Here is a 19,711-nt window from a genome sequence, read left to right on the forward strand (position 1 = left end):
CTGTTCCAACAAACTCCTGACACTGACTCACCGGCCAATATTAACCTACCGGGAAAAGGCCTGTTCTACTCTTGTCCAAGCTAACAGCACAGTTCAAGGATTCTTTCTTGACCTTAATTCACAAGGTTTATTAGTTTATTTGCTTTCTACCCTTATTTCTCTTTCAAAAGGATTTTTGTGCATTGGATTTATTTTCCAAATTCAAGTCTTCACATACTTGAAAACAATTCCTTAGCTACTTATCTAGCAAACTATTCCCCTACCCTGTGTATCCATGCCATCCTTTAGATCTGCCAGGACTCTGTATCTTGGCTCATATGCACATGATCAAGATTAAGCTCTGAATAATGAAATGTTAACTGTTACCCATGTATATATTTAATTCTCTTTAAAAAGCTTTAACTTTTAGCATGGCTCTTCTTTTTTCCTGGAGACTATGCTTAGAAAATGTGCACAGCAATTTACCCTTTATTATAGTTCAGTGTTTTTTGAGTTTCCATGTTCTTGTTAAAATGCAGATATTGATTCAGTAGATTCGAAGAGGAGCCTAAGACTCTGCATTTCTAACAAGTTTCCGGGCGATGCTCTGATGTTGGTCCACAGAGGACAAGGTTATAGACTTGATCACGAATAACAGTGAAATCTACCAGTTTTTTAGACAATGCTGGGACCCAGTTAGAAATTGTCTCAAGAGATGAGCCACACTACAATCTGCAGTCTGCTGGCAAAGCAAATAACTTGTATTTTGGCTTGCAGTTTCTCCATTTCACCCATAAACCTTCAAAACTCTTTAGTAGGTCTATCACAGGGTCCCAGTTTCACCACGTTCCTCTCCTCCATAGTATGCTAATTAATCACGGTTTGTGTTGCTTGTATTGTTATCCATTAGATACTTAATCCTATAGTTTTAGGGCAATGTGAATGTGACTATGATTCTCAAATTAAACTTCCTGCAATATTTCTCCATAAAATCTACAAATTACTGTATTTCTTTTTTAGACATTAAAATACAAGGATTCTTTTTTTGCATAAATTTTGTTCATAAACAGAATTTATATATGAGAATTTATAATTAAAAAAAAATTTATATTCCTAAACCAAAATACGTGAAGCTGCAATGTAATCACTGAATGATAAATGCTGAGGAATAAGTCACCTACCCAAACACTTTTACATCACAGCAATGTTGGAAGCTTCCTCTTTCTTCCCAAACATCTTTCTCTTCTACACATGTTGAGCTTTAGCCAATAGCAATACAGTAAAAGTTTTAAGGGGCTTCTGCAGGAAAGGCAGAATTGAGATTGTGTGTCTAAATGATACCCATCCCAAAGTCACATCCAAATACCTTTCACTACCATATATTTTCTGTGGCTCTTTCTTCTCCAATAACATATAATCAAGATACCAATGTTGTTTCTAGTCCTACTTCCAACAGTTGAGGTTACAGAAATGATGTACTGAAAGTGAATAGACCCAAACCCACAGAGAATAAGTGTAATCTTAATTACTTAATTAGTGTTTGAATGGGAACCAGGGCATCTAATGAGATTTAGAGGTCAGAGTAGTCTGTAGTCTATGGGGAAAGTAGGAACAGGATCATTCTTTGCACTTGGAGAATTTCAGGACTATAATATACAGGCTAATAAGTACTGGGGCACAGAGGAGGAGAGAAGATAGCCATTCATTCAATCAGTACTCAACAGTCTCTGAGTTACTAGGGGAGACAGCAAGATCAGAAGGTTCCTCCTTCGTAAGACTTATATACTAATTGTCACCTAGAGCCATCCTTCGTCCCAATTTCCCTAAGTAATCTTACTACACAATGATATATCTCAACTTTTAAAGAATTTATGATTTAGACAAGGACTCACAAATGCAAATGCCTACAAAGTGAGGCAAGTGATAAAAATGCACAAATCAGGGTAGATTTAAGACCATGGGGCATGGTAAAGCTTGACAAATTCTTGCCTAAAGGCAATTAAAATTGAAAAAAAGAATCTTAATAAGCTTGGGATGAGGGCCTTTTCTGGAGACTTTATGTTTTAGATTTTCATAAACAGACCCAATTTCAGGACTGCTAGAAAAAAATCATCATGACAATTATCAAGTATATAATAATATAAATTCTATCATTAAGCCTTTTCTTAAAAAATAAATACATAAATGAATTTATCCTATCAGTCACTGTTTCATTTTCAATTTGGAAAAAGATCATTACTGTACAATTGAGTAGAAAAAATATCATTAAATGTATAAAAGCCCTGTGTTCTAGTCCTGTTTTTCATGACTTTCTGTATGTACTAGGACAAGTCATAATCTTCCCGAACCTTCCCAGGGCTTTCTGAGTTTCAAAGAGATTTACTTGTAGGTGGCACATTTTGGGAAGGAGATAAAACAGCCATCAGTGACTCAGAAGCAAGCAATGGAATGCAGAAATTCATAAACAGCTCAGTGTAGAGAAGGCAAAGATTCTGAACATGATATGGTGGCAAAATTGTGATGAACCTGAAAGTTAAAGGAGGAACGTAGCAAAATCAGCAGCTCAGCATCTCTGATAGCAGAACACACCTAGCTTACCCAAGAGATTGAGAGGAGGAAGGAGAGAAGGAATTAAAGATGATTATTTGAGTTGGTGCAGAATACAAAAGAACTTAGAGCTGGATGACTTTTAGATTTGTTAAAACTTTGAAATTATATGAAAATTCTGCCTATATTTTTCTTGGGAGAGGGTTTAGAGGTTTTAATAAGAATTTCAATGTTTATGAGGAACTGATGTATTATTGTATTATTATTTAGCATTGACAAGGATTCATGGGGATGTGATACACAGACACACATACTATTAGTTTAAGAGGTTCAAATGAAAAAAAGGGTCCAAAAACACTTTGACAAGTTATATATATCTAGGTGACAGTTTCAAATGCATTTACATTCTATCCTAGTTGCTATCTTTTGGACCATAAGTAAGTATTATCTGTCATACAGTAAAGAGACTATTATTAGACTATTACTGCTACTTTGTTACTCTACTTTATACCCTATTTCCCCCCCAAAGAAATTTTTAGATACATTCTCTCATTTATATTCCAATGGCTGCTTAGTAATGACTGCATCAAAGGCATTTTAACCCTTTATGGCATAAGTTTTGGTTTCTTAATAGAAGCTAAAATATTTATTCCTTCTAGACTCCTATATTCTAGAGCAGCCAGAAGGAAAAATATGAGAAGATGGTATGGGAGCCCATGACAAACTCTGGGATCTGTCCTGTAACTACATGTTGAAGAGTGCTTTGAAAACTACTGCTTTTTTTCTTTCTTTGCTTTGCATATATGTTATATTACACAATAAAAAAGGTTAAAGATACTTTTATATTGAATGTATCCACACTAACAGTAGGATTTTAACTGGAAAGAAAGCAAAATGTTTTATGGAAAAGTTACATATTCTAACAGAAAGAAGCAGAGGTGCTTTATTAGGTTGCTAATAAACACCCTATTAGCAACTCTATATAAATAACTTTCATTAAGGTTTTCAACCTGAAGCTCCCCATGTAGAATTTACTTGAAACAAAAAGTGAAACAATCAACACGTGCGTCCTGATCACCCGCTGAAGTTTCAATTACTTGATGCTGAATTTTTTTTTAATTACTAATTTTCTATAATTATGAAAACAAACTTGTGAACATTTACTCATGAACACTTACTGGACACCCTCCCCCTTTAAACTAGGCAGAACACTGAAAAACACCAAAGGCATTACACTTTGGTGTGTTCTTTAAAAAAAAAAATTACTGTTAGCAAAAAACAAAAAACCCCACAAAGTTTTAAAAGCCCTAAGGTGAAGCAGGAACTACAGAAGGGGAAGAAAAAGAAAAGAGAAAAAAAAAAGTCTCCATTCGGGGAGGGGAAGAAAAAGAGAAAAAAAGTCTATATTGGGGGAAATATTTAGAAGTGGTAAGAAAGGTCAGACGCTGAAACTCTGAGGTCAATACAAAAATGCCGGGAACAGAAAACTTAGAGAAGCACCAACGCAAATGCAGTGTGAAGGGACCGGCCGATCTATCTTTTTTTGGGGGGGGGGGGGGGGCGGGGTAAGAATTTCGCGGGACTTCAAAGGAAGGGAACAGGGTAGCGGTTACGGAATGATGGGGGAAAGAGGGTGAAAAAGAAGAGACTGAAAGGAAAGAAAGGAGTAACGGGGAGGGGAGAGAAATGAAAAAAAGATGAGTGGGCAGTGTTGGCGGGAGCAGAACGGAGGGAGGGTGAAGGTAGCCAACACAGCGGGAGGCCTGGACTGAAAAGGTGGGAGCCCCGGCCCCGCCCCGGGGAGGCCCGAGCACCCGCCCGGCCCCCTTACCAGTGGTAGCAGGAAGCCCCAGAGCAGGATGGCCGCGGCCGAGGGTAGCCGCCACTGCGGCCCCATGGGAATTACGGGCTTCTGGCGGCGCCGCTCAGCTCGGCGTGGGGAGGCTCCCGGTCCCGCCGTGCGCCGCCTCCGAGGCCGTGTCAGATGGTCCGGGCGGCTGGGCTCTGCAAGGCCGCCGCTGCTACTGGGGGCGCCACGCACCGCCGACTTCCTCTTCCGGCCTTGCCCGGAAGATGCCGAAAGCCCTGTGCGGGGAACCCGGAGTCCGGTGTCCACACGCCAGCGGACAGCTGCTGTCTGCGTTTTGAGGCTGGGAGGTCTCCCGCTCCGGGTCTGGGCGTGTCTTTCCAGCCGTCTGACCTCAACTCTCGCCTGAGGTCCGGGAACTAAAGGGACTTTTCCTTCCCCTAGAAGTTGGTGAGCATCTGTTTGCTTCCCTCAAAAGTCTGGCTATCCTTAATTCAGGTTATCTTTAATTCATCTACCCATCAGCAGGTCGTGTCCACTCTAACTGAAATATATATTCCAAATTCTTACACTTTCACCAAAACCGCTATCACCTTATCTCCTCTAAGCTCTTCTCTGTTTGCACCCCAATCCTCGTCCATTATCTACAGAGCAGTACTATAGTGATCTTTTAAAATGTGATCATGTCACTCCCCATCAGACTTAAGAACAAAATCCGAGCTCTGCTCTGGCCTACAAAGCCTACATGATCTGGTTTCGTCTATGACCTTGTCATTACTTTCCCATGTTTTAAAGCACCTTTGAGTTTTCTTTGGTTCTTCTGACCTTTGTACTGGTAGTTCTCTCGCTGGTATGCTTTTCTCTCTGAAACTTGGAAAACTGGCTCTTTGATATTCAATTATCATCTTAAATGTCAGGATAAACCCAGTCTAAAGTATCTATCCAGTCTCTTTCGTATCACATTACTTATTTTAATTCTCTGTGTTCTAGTTTGCTAAGTTGCTCAAAGCAGATACCTTAAAATGTGTTGGTTTTAACTGTGGGAATTCATTAGCTTACAAGCTTACTGTTTGAAGCTATGAAAATGTCCAAATCAAGGCATCATCAAGAAGATGCTTTCTTTAAGACTGGTTACAGGCAACCCTGGACTCCTCTGTCTAATGGTATGGTACCCTGGTCTCTCTATTCTGGGTTTCCTTGCTTTCATCTTCGTGCTTCTGTGGCTTTCCCTCTCTTTGTCTGAATTTCATTCTTTTATAAAGAACTCCAGTAAGAGAATTAAGACCCAACCTGAATGAGGTGGATCACATCTTAAGTTAAGATCCTACTCACCAAAAGAGCCTACATACAATGGGTACACACACACACACAGGAATGGCTGAATTTTAAAGCCGTACTTTTCTGGGATACACATAGCTTCAAACCAGCACACTCTGCATACCACTTATCACTATCTTACATTCTCTTGCTTCTTTATTAATTTATTTATTTTGCTGCCGCCCCTCACCAACCCCCCTCACACACTTGATAACTAGGTGTATTTTTGCTTTGTTCACTGCTGAATCCCGTACCCCTAGAAAAAATGTTTTAACATTTTAGATCCTAACATTTTTTGGATGAATGAATTTTTAAAACTAGACATTAAATAAAATACTCCAATAGTTCACGATTTAGTGAGGAACACAGATGTGTACACAAACATAATTGAGGGTGAAAAGTGACTCTTGTGTGTACAGGATGCTAGAGGAGTATTAAAGGGAAGTATAAAAGGGGTTCCAGGAAAAATTTCAGCCTGAGCTGAGTCTAGAAGGTGAGTTAATATTAGCCAAGTAAAAGGCGGGGCAAGTGAGGCTTTCAGGGAGAGGAAACCATTGATATCAAAGCCAGAAGTGACACTGGAGGAACTGCAGAAACTTGGGCTTGGCTGAAGGGGGCTTGGCTGAAGGTAAGAGTGGCAAAAAAATGAGAGTGAAGTGGGCAAGGCCAATCACAAATAGATTACGAAGTTCTGTTTGGGACTTGAGGCTTCATTTTGTCGGTGGTGGTGAACAACTGAATAATAAGTAGAGCAGTGATATACAATTTATGTTTTAGAAAGCTCACTGTGGTGGCTGGTAGATTGGCAGATGGATTGAAACAGGGCAAGATTGGAGGTCTGGAGATCTATTAGACAACTGTAGTAACCTAACCCAGGAGAGAGATAGTGAGTGCCTGCACTGAGAAAGTGACTGAAGAAATGGGGAGGAGGAGATGGATCTGAAAGGTTTTGAGCAGAATTTGCAGAGAGGACTTGGGAAATGAAGGAAAGGGGTGGTTCTCAGGATCCTGCCCTGGGCCATTTATTGAGATAGGCACCACAGGGGAAGGGGGAGTAGGGGAAGTAGATGGGGGAGGGAGGATACTTTTGGACCTGAGTTTGAAATGCTCCTGGAACATCCAAGTGCACGTATCTGTAGGTTGCTGGCTATGAAGGCTGGTCTGAAGCTTAGTGACATGATGAGGACAGAACTGTTGATCTTTGGCCCCTTAAACACTTTCTGGCTGCCTAAGATAAGCCAGGTTCCCCTTTTTAAAAATGACTCATCAGAGCCTGGGCTAGAGAGTCCTTCATTTCTGCATTTTCCCTTCTGCTTCTTGGTGGCCATTTGTGTAGGTTCCCAGGGCTATCTCTCTGGTTTTTCTTCCTACATATGCCCATTTCTCCTTCCCCAAAGTTGGAGAAAATTTTGGACTTGCAGCCAAAGAGTCTGTATGTGATAGATTGACTTGTGTACCCCAAATTGAACATATTCTTGGTATTGGGCTGCATTCTGGTAGGTGTGTACCAATTGTACAAAGGATCTCTTGAGGATGTTATTTTAGGTAAGATGTGGCCAACTGAATCAGGATGGCTGTTAATCCTCTTACTGGAAGTTTATAAAGAGGAAGCCATGGGGAGGAGTAAAAGATGGAAGTCAGTAGAACCCGGAAGAGAAGAGAACATTGCCATGTGCATCGCCATGTGACAGGAAAGCCAAGGAACCCAAGGATTGCCCACCAGCCAGAATTTTATTGACCCTAAGAGGAAGCAAACCTTCTAGCCTCCCCAAACTGTAAGCCAATAAATTCCCATTGTTTAAGCCAACATATTGTGTGATATTTGTCATAGCAGCTTGGAACCTAAGTCACTGTATTATAATCTAGTTCTTTGTGCAGTCTCCCTTTGTCTGTTTTTAGTTTTCTCAGCTGAGAAATGTAGACAGTAATACCCATTGTGCTTACCTCACAGGATTGATGTAAAAATTACATGATTTGTAATGTGTAATATAGGGTAAATTGCTCTGAATACTGCAAAAATAAGAAAATAGAGGAGAAGGTGTGTGTGTGAGAGGGTGAAAATAGAAGGCTGTTTTATTGCTGTATTCCAAAGTATGAGCATTGTTCATCATTAATTGTTCTGCCAGTGTGGTTTCTCTTTGGTCAGAGGCCTTGTGCAGAATAAAGTGAAGGAAGATGAGAGGATTATTGGAAGATTAAAATAATTTTTAATAACTTTACAACTAGATAGGCTGTTAAAGGTTATTTGGAGTATACCTCTGTTACACATGAATTTCTTGTACATATCAGGTAAGATAAAGACTACTTGGGTATTTTTTAGTCATTATTTTTCCTTACAAAGTACACTTTGCATAAAGATTCAATTATGAAAATTAATATCATTAGCTAAAAGATAGTTTTAAATTACACATGTGTTTAGTTAATGCAATTTTTCCCCCTGTGATAACAGCAATAATTTGATTTTTGGTCAGAACTTTTCCCTTTCTAGGAAATGGGCAGGATACATTGGCTCCATTTCGCAAAAAGAGGAAACCACCAGGTTGACAGTAGAACAACAATGGAATCCAGTCACCTACCTCAGCACACTAGATCATTCATACCACTCCTCTTTGTTCTGCACAGTGTTGTATACTGGTCAAGTATTAGTAATGCACTCTGAAGACTTTCTTGGACATATCAGGATAATTACTTTTGTATAGAATCACATAGGAGAGTTGCCTGGGTTCCACTACTCCCCCTTTTTCCAGGCAGATCCTAAATGTATTTGGTCTAGATGTGTTCTGTGCATTCAGATTTTTAAAAACTCCCCAAGTGATTCTGTTTATGGACAAGATTGTGAAACTGGTTCTTAAAATTTGATCCCTGGATCAGTGGTACCAGCATCAACTTGGAATTGTTGGATATGCAAGTTCTGTGGCCCTACTCTAGACCTACTGAATTAAGAACTCTGGGAAATAGGGCCCAGCAATTTGTGTTTTAACCATCCCTGAAACTGATTCTGATGCATACTGAAGTTGGACAACTACTAGTTTAGAGCACTGTTTCTTACCTGTGGTTGCATATTAGAATCATTGAAGAAGTCAAACAAACAAATAACAACAACAAAGAAAAGGAAAAAATGAAAGAAAATAGCTTTACTCCAATTTTGGCAGAACTGAAAGGAAAAATACACAAATCTGTAGTTATAATTAAAAGTTTCAACACCCCTCTCAACAACTTGTAGAACAATTGGACAGAAAATAAGTAATGATACAGAAGGCTCAATTAACACTATCAACCAGCTTGACCTAATTTGGATATTTCAACCAACTACTGCTTAATACACATTCTTTTTAACTTTGTGTGGAACCTACCAACATAAACCATTTGGTCATAAAACACATCTCAATAAATTTTAAAAGTTTTAAATAATACAGTGTATGTTCTCTGAACACAAGAGAATTACATTAGGAACCAATAATAGAAAGATAACTGGAATATTCTCTAATATTTAGAAACTAAGCATACTTCTAAATAACCCATAGGTCAAAGGAGGTATCACAGGGAATTAAGAAAATATCTTGAACTGAAGGAAAATGCAAATATACATACCAAAAAAAAAAAAAAAAGGTGGGCTGCAGCTAAGGCATTTAAAAAAAGTGTTAAAAAGAAATTTGTAGTATTTAATACTTATAATAGAAATGTAAAATGTTTAAAATCAACAACCAAAGCTTCCACCTTAAGAAAACAGAAAAAGAAGAGTGAATTAAATCTATAGTAAACTGAAGAAAGAAAATATTAAAGATATGAATGGAAATCAACAAAATAGAAAACAAAAAATCAGTAGCGAAAATCAGTGAAGCCAAAAGACTTGACAAGACCAAAAGAATTGAGAAAGCTCTAGTTAAACTGATCAGGGGAAAAGAGAGAAAATAAAAATGACCAATATCAAGAATGAGAGAGGTGTGGTGTTTGGAGCTGTATGTACTCCAGAAAAGCATGATCTTAAGCTTAATCCATTCCTTTGGGTCTGAACCCATTTTAAGTAGGACCGTTTAATGAGGTTAATTCACTTAAGGTTTGGCCCCACTCAATCAGGGTAGGTCTTAATCCTATTAATGGAGTTATTTATAAGCAGAATGAAATTCAGACAGAGAAAAAGCCACAGAGGAAGCAGCCAGAAGCTTTACATCAATGGAACCTAGAAGAGAAGGGAGAGGCCAGGAGAGGCTGGCATGTGCATTGCCATATAACAGAGTAGCCCAGGACCAAGGATCACTGGCTGCCAGCCCTAGAACACCACCCTTTGGGAAGAAAGCAACATCTTGATGATGCCTTGATTTGGACTTCTCCAAACCTGGAAAGCATGAACCATTAAATTTCCATTGTTTAAGCCAACCCATTGCATGGTATTTACTTAAGCAACCAAGAAAACTAAAAAAGAGAGATATTACTAACTATCCTAAAGACATTAAAAGGATAATGAGTTAATGTTATGGACAACTTTTCTGCTGACAAATTCAGCAGAGTAAAATGAGGAAATTCCTTCAAATATGCAAACTACCGAAGAAGAAGTAGATATTGGTGATATTTAGTTTATCCATTTTAAAATTCTATGCACTATGATTACTTTCCAAAAACCTACAACCTCCAGATGGGTTCTTAGGCCAGTAAGTACTGAAACCCAGAGGGTCCAGCCTCTCCAAGAACATCAACTAGTTCCATCCCCCATCTCGTATTATCAACAGCCCTTTCCGACTGAAAAATGGGCACAGTCCAAATACCGTGAAAGACTGGAAGAAAGATCAAAGGAGAAGGAGTTATTACAGAGAAGATAAGATTATAACAAAGAAGATAGTATTTAACAAATGAGTATGACTGCTGAATCATTATATTGATATTTCTTTTAGTCTCCAGTGTCTTGGAGCAGCTAGAAGGAAAAACCTAAAATTGTGGAAATGTAACCCATATCAAATGCTGAAATCTGTTCTATAAGTACTTGTTACAGTGTACTTTGAAATGTATTGCTTTTTGTATATATGTTATGTTTCACAATAAAAATTAAAAATTGAATTTGTAAAAAGAAAAAAAAACCTTCCCAAAAAGAAAATACCAGACCCACATGGCTTCAATAGTGAATTGTACCAAACATTTAAGGATAAAATAATACTAATTCTATGCAAACATTTTTGAAAATTTGAAAGGATACTTCCCATGTCACTTTATGAATCTATCATTATCTTAATACCAAAAAACCAAAGACATTACAAGAAAACTACAGACCAATATTACTAATGTATGTAGGTACAAAAATCCTTAACTCACTTTTAGCAAAGTAAATCCAGCAAAATATAAACGTGATATATACAAATTCTAACTGGAAACAAGGCAAATATCATTTTTTCCCCATTTTTACTCTTCACTCTACTGGATGTTCTAGACAGTGCAATAAGGCAAAATAAAGAAATAAAAAATACTCAATTGAAATGGAAGAGCTAAAATTGTTTTTATTCACAGGAGACATAATTGTCTATGTAGAAATCATAAGGTTTCTACAGAAAAGCTGCTTGAACCAAAAAATGAGTTTAGCAAGATTGAAGATTACAAGGTATGATGGTTTGAGTGATGTACCCCAGAAAAATATGTTCTCAAGTTAATTCATTCCTCTGGGTATAAACCTATTGTAAACAGGACCTTTTGATGATACTATTTTTAGTTAAGGTAAAGCCAACTGAATAATTTGGGCTTTAATCCCAATTACTAAAGTTCTTTATAAGCATAATGAAAATCAGAGAGAGAGAGAAGCCACAGAGATCAGGCAGAAGCTGAAGGTCAATGGAACCCAGAAGAGGAAGGAAAAATGCCACCATGTGCATTGCCATGTGACGAAAAGCCAAGGAACCTAGGAGGAAGCAAGCCTAGCTTCTGCAACTATGAGGCAATAAATTCCTGCTGATAAGCCAATGCATGTATAGTATTTGTTTTAGCAGCTAAAAAACTAAAACAAAGGTCAATATACAAAACCAACTGTATTTCTATGAACTAGCAACAAATAATAGAAAATACCATTTACATAATGTCAATAAATATAAAATATATATGGATAAGTTTAACAAAATATTATAAGAATGGAACATGGAAAACTGCAAAATACTGCTGAGAGATAATAAAGAGAACCTAAATAAATGGAGAAATATAATATACTCATGGATCAGGAGATTCAATATTGTTAAAATTGCAGTTCTTTCCAATTTGATCTTTTTGAGTTAATTCAATCCAATCAAAACACCAGTGAGCTTTTTTTTTGTAGGCGTTGGCATGCCAATTACAAAGTTTATATGAAAATGCAAATGAATTAGAACAGCCAAAACAATTTGGAAAACAAAACAGAACCAAATTGGAGGACATAAATACCTGATTTACTTAAAGCTACAGAAATGATCATACTTACATAAATATAGACATACAGATCAATGGAACAGAATAGAGCCTATAATTAGACCTACACATACATAGACAAGTGATTTCCAACAAAGGTGTCAAGGCAATTCAGTGAGGGAAATGATAATATTTTCAACAAGCAAAGGGTTCTGAAACAGATTACCATTTCCCCCAAAAATGAAATTCAATCTTTGTCTCATGCCATATTAACTTGAAAGAGACATAGAACTAAATGTAAGAGCTGAAACCCAAAATCTTTAAAAGGAAACATAGGAGAAAGTATTAGAAACCATTTGGTAGGCAAATATTTCTTTAATAGAATACAAAAAGCAGGAACTATTAATAAAAATCAGCAAATAATATTTCATCAAAATTGAAAGTTTCCGCTCTTTGAAAGTCACTATAAAGATAATGAAAAGGGTAACCACCTCCTAGGATATGTGTTTGCAAAACAGTTATCCAGGAGAAATGTGAAGATGGCAGAGAAGGAAGCTCTAGGAATCAGTGCCTCCACCAAAACCACTATTGAACTAGCAAGAATTGTCTGAATCAATTCATTTGAAATTCTAGAATCTGGTGGGACATTGTACATCATCCAGGCAAGAGCTGGAGGAAAAAGCCAGTAAACTGTGTAAATATCAGTGAATTTCACCCTTTGTGTAGTGGCCCTCATTACCATTCCCCAATTGCATGGCAGGCAGCAGTGGGGACTGCAGCCCAGACTTCTAGCACACCTTGCTAGTGCCAGGGTGGGCTATAAGGGAAATGTAGTCTGTTGTTTCCTGTTCAGGATTAGCTACTTCAAATGGCTCTGGAGCCAGCACTGAGTCCCTCAAGCAAGAGCAACAAGAGCAGTACCTAATTTTTCCTTCTTTCCTTTCCCCAACTGTGAGCACACACAAAAAAAAATTGGAAAAGTCACAATGACAGCAGCAACCACATCAAACACCTAGTAATCCCACAGGAGTGAGAGAACTAGATTTCCAGAGTTATAGTAACATAATTCTCAGAACATCTAATTCCCAATAAAAATTTGTAAAGCACACAAAGATTCAGAAAGTTATGGCCTATTAAGAAGGAAAAGAATTTGCCAGAAACCATCCATGAGGAGGCTCAAACATTAGAACTATTACCAATCAAAAACTTGAAATCAATTGTTTAGAATACATTCAATGACCTAAAAGTATCCATATACAAAGAACTAAAGGAAGTTAGGAAAACATTGTTGACCTCAATAAAGAGAAGTAACTTATAAGAAGGAACCAAACAAATTTTGGAGCTGCAAAGTACTGTAATTAAAATGAAATTTCAGACAGATTCAACAGCAGCTTTGAACAGAGGGAAGAAAGGATCAGTGAACTTAAAGACAAGACAATTGAAATTATCCAGTTTTGGGAGCAGAAATTAAAAATAATGAAGACAAATGAGCAGACTTACTTGAGGGACCAAGTTATACCAACATATGCATCACTTATACCAACATATACATCAGTTGTACCAACATATGCATCACTGGAGTCAAAGAAAGAAAAGAGAGAAAAAGAAAGGGGCAAAAAACATATGTGAAGAAATAATGACCCTTACATTCTGATGAAAGACATCCAAGAAGCTCAGCAAACTGCAAGCAGGATAGCCTCTAAGAGACCTCCCTCAAGATATTGTACAGAAACTGCCAAAATCCAATGACAAAGAGAGGATTTTGAAAGCAGCAAGAGAGAAGTGGCTTGTCACATGAAAGCAATCCCCAATACGATCAACAGTGGATTTCCCAGAAGAAACTATGGAGGCCAGAAAATGATGATATGCCATATTTAAAATCCTTAAAAAATCTGTGAGCCAAGAGTTCTATATACAGCAAAATTATCTTCTAAAAATTAAGGTGACAGTAGCAAATAATCTAACTCAACTTGTCTAGATAGATCATTTAAACAGTCCAAACACAGGGAGCCCAGAAAAAGAATGAGAGCCTTTAATCCTGTATAGTTTAATATTACGCCTGGATACATCCCAGAGTATATCGAGCAGATAACCAAAAAGTATTGCAAAGTCCTTTGAGGGATGTGAGAAATAATATGGAACTATTAAACTTTGCCACTGGGGAAACCCTGGATACTGTGTCAGACATTAGGGACACCCAAATCAATAGGCCAAGCCCTTGATCTTGAGGCTTGCTCTTGTGAAGCTTATGTAGGTAGCAGAGAAGCTTAGCCTACCTATAGGTATCCCTAAAAGTCACCTCTGGATGACCTCTTTTGTTGCTCAGATATGGCCTTTCTCTCTCTAAGCCCAACTCTGCAAACGAAACCTTTGCCCTCTCACTGTGTGGTACATGATATCCAGGGATGAAAGTTTCCCTGGTGGCATGGGAGATGACCCCCAGGAAAGAGTCTGGCCCTGGCACCATGGGATCAACAATGCCATCCTTGACCAAAAGAGGGGAAAGAAGCATAACAAATAAGGTATCAGTGGCTGAGAGAGTTCAAATAGAGTCAAGAGGCTACACTGGAGGTCACTCTTAAGCAAGTTTCAGTTGGACATTGCTACTATCATAACTTGCCAAACCCCATCCAAAACTATTCCTGCCAATCCTAAAGAATACCTAGGGCATTATATAAAACTCTACAAATGTACCATGCATTAGGGTAACTTTCCAGGAAACTACAACCTCCAGATGGGTCCCTGGACCAGATAAGTCCTGAAATGCAAGAGGCCAGCCTTTCTATAATATCAAGTAGTTCCATCCCCCATCCCATATTATCGACAGCTTCTTCCAGCATGAAAAAGTTAGAATGGCCATAGCCGAAATACCCCTAAAGAGAGAAAAAAATCAAAGGCAATGGTGGAGTTATACAGAGAAGATCGGGTTTAATCTGATGAGTATGGGTGCTAAATCAATATACTGATACTGCTTTTAGTCTCTAGTACCTTAGATCAGCTAGAAATAAAAATCTAAAATTGTGGAATTGTAACCCATACCAAACTCTGAAAACTGTTCTACAACTAATTATTGCAATGTACTTTGAAATTTATTGCTTTTATGTATATAGGTTATTTAAAGAGAAGGAGAAATATAACAGAGAAGATAGGATTTAATAAATGAATATGACTGCTGAATCATTGGTATTTCTTTTGATCTCCAATATCGTGGAGCAGGTAGAAGAAGAAACAAGAAATCATGGAACTGTAACCCGTACCAAACTTAAAAATCTGTTGTATAACTACTTGTTAAAATGTACTTGGGAAAGTATTGCTTTTTTGTATATATGTTATTTTTCACAATAAAAAATGTAAAAAAAAAAAAAAGGAAACTGCAAAAAATAATAAAATAATTAAAAATTAAGGAGAAATTAAGGCATTTACAGATTAACAAAAGTTGAAAGAGTTCATTAGCAGAAGACCTGCCCTACAAGAAATGCTAAAGGAAATCCTTCAGTAGTAAGAAATAAAGAACGTTGGTAATGGTAGCTACATAGGTAAATATGAAATCATATATTATTTTACTTTTGTTTTATAAGTGCTTTGCTTCACCCTCAAATGACTTAACAGGCAAATTGTAAATTTAAAATGTAAAATAACATTTTAAATATATGTTCATGGGCATATAATGTATAAAGATGTAATCTGAGATATTAACAGTATAAAGGGGGAGGAATGGAGATGTATAGGAATGGAGAGCCTGTATACTACCAAAACTAGGTTAGCAGTAGTTGAACTAGATTATTATTAGTTTAAGGTAAAATTGCAATTACAAAGGTTAACTACTAAGAAAATAACTAAAATATATAAAGAAAAGGAAAGAAGAAGGGAGTTAAAAATGGTAGTCTACAAAAAAACAATGCAATAAAGGACAGTAATGGAATAGTTGCAGTGGATTTTTAGATTTTATACCAAAAGCACAAACAATAAATGAAAAAACAGAGATAATGGACTTCAAAATTTAAAACTTTTATGCATCAAAAGACATTATTAAGAAAATGAAAAGACAACCTACAGAATGGGAGAATATATTTGGAAATCATATATCTGATAAGGATTTAATATCAAGAATATAAAAGAACTTCTACATCTCAACAACAAAAAGACAACTCAATTTAAAAAATTGACCAAGGATTTGAGTAGACATTAAAAAAAAAGATATTCAGATGACTAATAAGTATATGAAAAGATAATCAACATCATTAGCCATTAAAGAAATGCAAATTAAAACTATGAGATACCACTTCACATCACTTGGTGTGAAATTACAAGTGTTGGTGATGATGCAGAGAAATAGGGACCCTCGTATATTGTTGGTAGGAATGTAAAATTGTGCAAGCACTCTGGAAAATAGTTTGGCGGTTTCTTAGAAAGCTAAACATAGAATTACCATATAACTTACAATTCCTACTACTAAGCATATATCTGAAATGATTGAAAGCAGGGACTTGGACAGATATTTTTATTCCAACGTTCATCAGAGAAGTATTCACAGTAGCAAAAGGTAGAAGCAAACTAAGTGCAATCAACGGATGAATGGATAAACAAAATGCTGTGCATCCATACAATGGAATACCGAAAGCCATAAAAAGGAATGAAGTTCTGATGCATGCTACAACTTGGATGAAACTTTAAGACATCATTTTGAGTGACATAAGTGAGACACAAAAGGAAGGATAGTGTATAATTTATTTTATATCAAATAAGCAAATTCTTAGAGACAAAAAGTAGAATAGTGATTACCACCAGTGGGAAGAAGGAGGAATGGTGAGTTATTGTTAAATGAGTATGAATTTTGGTTTGGGGTGATGAAATAGTGATTGTTCTAGTTTGCTAGCTTCCAGAATGCAATATGCCAGAAATGGAATGGCTTTTAAAAAGGAGAATTTAATAAGTTGCTAGTTTACAGTTCTAAGGCTGAGAAAATGTCCCAATTAAAACAAATCTATAGAAATGTCCAATCTGAGGCATCTGAAGAAAGATACCTTGGTTCAAGAAGGCCAATGAAGTTCAGTGTTTCTCTCTCATCTGGAAGGACACATGGCGAACATGGTGGCTCTGCTGGCTTTCTCGTGGCTCTACAATAGGTGGGCTCTCCAAAATGTTTCCTCTTTTAAAGGATTCCAGTAAGCAACTCCACCTTCAATGGGTGGAGACACACCTCCATGGAAATCATCTAATCAAAAGTTACCACGCACAATTGGGTGGGTCACATCTCTATGGGAACAATCAAAATGCTGCCACTGAGCAATATTGAATGAGGAGTAAAGGACATGGTTTTTCTGGGGTCCACCACAGATTCAAACCAGCACAGTGGTGAAAGTTACACATTATTGCCAATGACTTATCTTTAAAGAATTGCCCACTTAAAATGGTTAAAAGGTTAAAATGATTTTTAAATGTACTTTGCCAATATTACAAATAAAATTATTTTAAAGCACATATATCCAGCAAAAGTCTTCCATCCAGAATATATAAAGAACTTTTATAGCTCATTAAGACCACAAAAAAAATTTTTTTAACAAAGAAAACTTTGAGCAGACAGTATACCAAAGCAGATATACTCGTGGCTGATATGCACATGAAAAGATACTCAACATCATAAATCATTAGTGAAACACGAATTTAAAATATCAGATACCTAGCTACTAGAATGGCTAATGTGAAAAGACTGGCCATATTTGGTGAGGTTATAGAGGACCCAGACCTTTCATACACTGCTGGTGAGAAAGTAAAATAGTATAACCACTTTGAAAGCCTGGCAGTTTCTTATAGTTAAACATCTTCTTACTATATGATCCAGCCATTCCATTCCTAGGCACCTACCCAAGAGAAATGCAGCATATGTCCATGTGAAACCTTGTGCATGATTGTCCAAAGCAGCTCTATTGGTAATAGCCCCAAGCTAGAAACAATCCAAATGTCCACCAAGAGGTGAATCTCTGAAGAAAATGTGGTTTATCCATACGATGGAATACTACATAGCAATAACATTTAAACCATTGACCTACATAACAGTGTTGATGAATCTCAAAATCATTAAGCTGTGTAAAAGAAGCCAAGCCAAAAGAGGGCACACAGCATGGTTCCATCTATATAAAATTCTGGAAAATGCAAATTTGTCTGTAGCAATCAAAAGCAAATCATTGGTTCCCTGGGGATGGGTATTATTTTAGTTTGCAAAAACTGCCAGAATACAATATACCAGAAATGGAATGGCTTTTAAAAAGGGGAATTTATTAAGTTGCAATTTTACAGTTCTAAGGCTGTGAAAATGTCCAAATTAAGGCAATTCTATGAAAATGTCCAAATTGTGACATCCAGGGAAAGACACCTTGGTTCAAGAAAGCTGAAGATGTTTAGGGTTTCTCTCTTAGCTGGAAAGGCACATGGCGTCATCTGCTAGCTGCTTCTCCTCATTTCATAAGGCTTCCCTGGGGGTGTTTTCTTTATGCATCTCCAAAGGCTGTGTGGGCTCTGTTGGTTCTGGTGGCTCTATTGGCTCTTATGGCTCTAAAGTTTTTCCAAAATGGTTGCCTCTTAAAAGGCTCTAGTAAACAACCTCACCTTGAATGGGTGGAGACACATCTCTGTGGAAACCACCTAATCAAAAGTTAGCACCCACAATTGTGTGGGTCATATCTCCATGGAAACAATAAAAAAGATTCTACCTAGCAATATTGAATGGAGATTAAAGGACATAGCTTTTCTGGGGGTACATAATAGCTTCAGAACAGCACAGGTATGGAGGGAGGAATGGAATACAAGGTTGCACTAGGAAATTTTGGTAGTGATAGTATGGTTTGTTATCTTGATTATGGTAATGCTTTCAAGTGTATACTTATGTTAAAACTCATCAAATTGTATGCTTTAAAATGTGTGTAATTATACCTCAATAGAGCTGTAAAAATATAATAAATGATACCTAAAATAAACAAATTCTCTACCCAGCCCCCAGCCCCCAAGAGATTCCAATTTATCTAGTCAATTTATAAGTGGGGCCAGGATATCAGTATATTTTTAAAGCTCCCTACGTTTAAAAATGCAGCTAGGGTTGGGAACCATTGGTGTAGAGAAATCAACTCCTTATTCCTAGTAAACTCAAAGAATTTCAGTGAGTTTCCAGCCCAGAAGGTTATGGACTAGATATCATTCCTTCTTCTCTTTTCTAGAAGTAGAAAAAAGTATCCTCCCAGTTTTCAGTCAGTGCTTATTGTTTGTATTTGGTACAGGTTAGAATCTACCTCTGTGAACACAATTTTTAGGAGACAATGTGTTTATCACTCTTTTAATGGGAGCAATCAATGTTACCACCTCAGACTCAGTATTTCTCTTGCCCACAGATTAAAGAGCTGCTCATAGTTTCCTGGTGCTGTGTTTCTATACAGATTACGTGACTTTGGGTAAATGCTCTTCTTCTTTCCTTACCTGTTTTTGAGACATTCCATCTTGAGCAGAACATGTGACTTGAATGCTTCCTGGTTCACAGTAGGTTAGTGGGAACATAGCGGCCAGTTGTGATTCACCCCTGGGTCTTCAGTTTACCTGTTCACATATATTTATTTCTGCTTTTGACAGAGCTTCCTCCCCTTTGGAATTGTGTCAATGACTGACATATGAAAAGTAGATACTACATGAGAGGTAAATTGAAATGTTGATTTGACT

At 37.2% G+C, this 19,711-nt stretch overlaps 1 protein-coding gene and 1 pseudogene across 3 annotated transcripts in view; one reads left to right on the top strand and one right to left on the bottom strand.

The window, feature by feature from the left end:
* The window catches only part of SPPL2A (signal peptide peptidase like 2A), a 72,040-nt gene extending 67,420 nt beyond the window's left edge, over nt 1-4,620 (bottom strand). The window contains exon 1 of one of the 2 annotated variants that reach the window (XM_077127879.1): nt 4,358-4,620. In XM_077127879.1, coding sequence (XP_076983994.1) covers nt 4,358-4,423 — 66 coding nt within the window. In that variant the 5' untranslated portion in view covers nt 4,424-4,620. The remainder of the gene's footprint in view (nt 1-4,357) is intronic. The other variant, XM_077127880.1, reaches the window with a different exon arrangement.
* The window catches only part of LOC143656104 (protein lin-28 homolog A pseudogene), a 66,128-nt pseudogene continuing 50,996 nt past the window's right edge, over nt 4,580-19,711 (top strand). Inside the window, exon 1 of the transcript XR_013162393.1 lies at nt 4,580-4,783. The product of XR_013162393.1 is annotated as a protein lin-28 homolog A pseudogene (transcript). The remainder of the gene's footprint in view (nt 4,784-19,711) is intronic.

Source organism: Tamandua tetradactyla, chromosome 14, assembly GCF_023851605.1.
Source record: "Tamandua tetradactyla isolate mTamTet1 chromosome 14, mTamTet1.pri, whole genome shotgun sequence".
Lineage (NCBI taxonomy): Eukaryota > Metazoa > Chordata > Mammalia > Pilosa > Myrmecophagidae > Tamandua > Tamandua tetradactyla.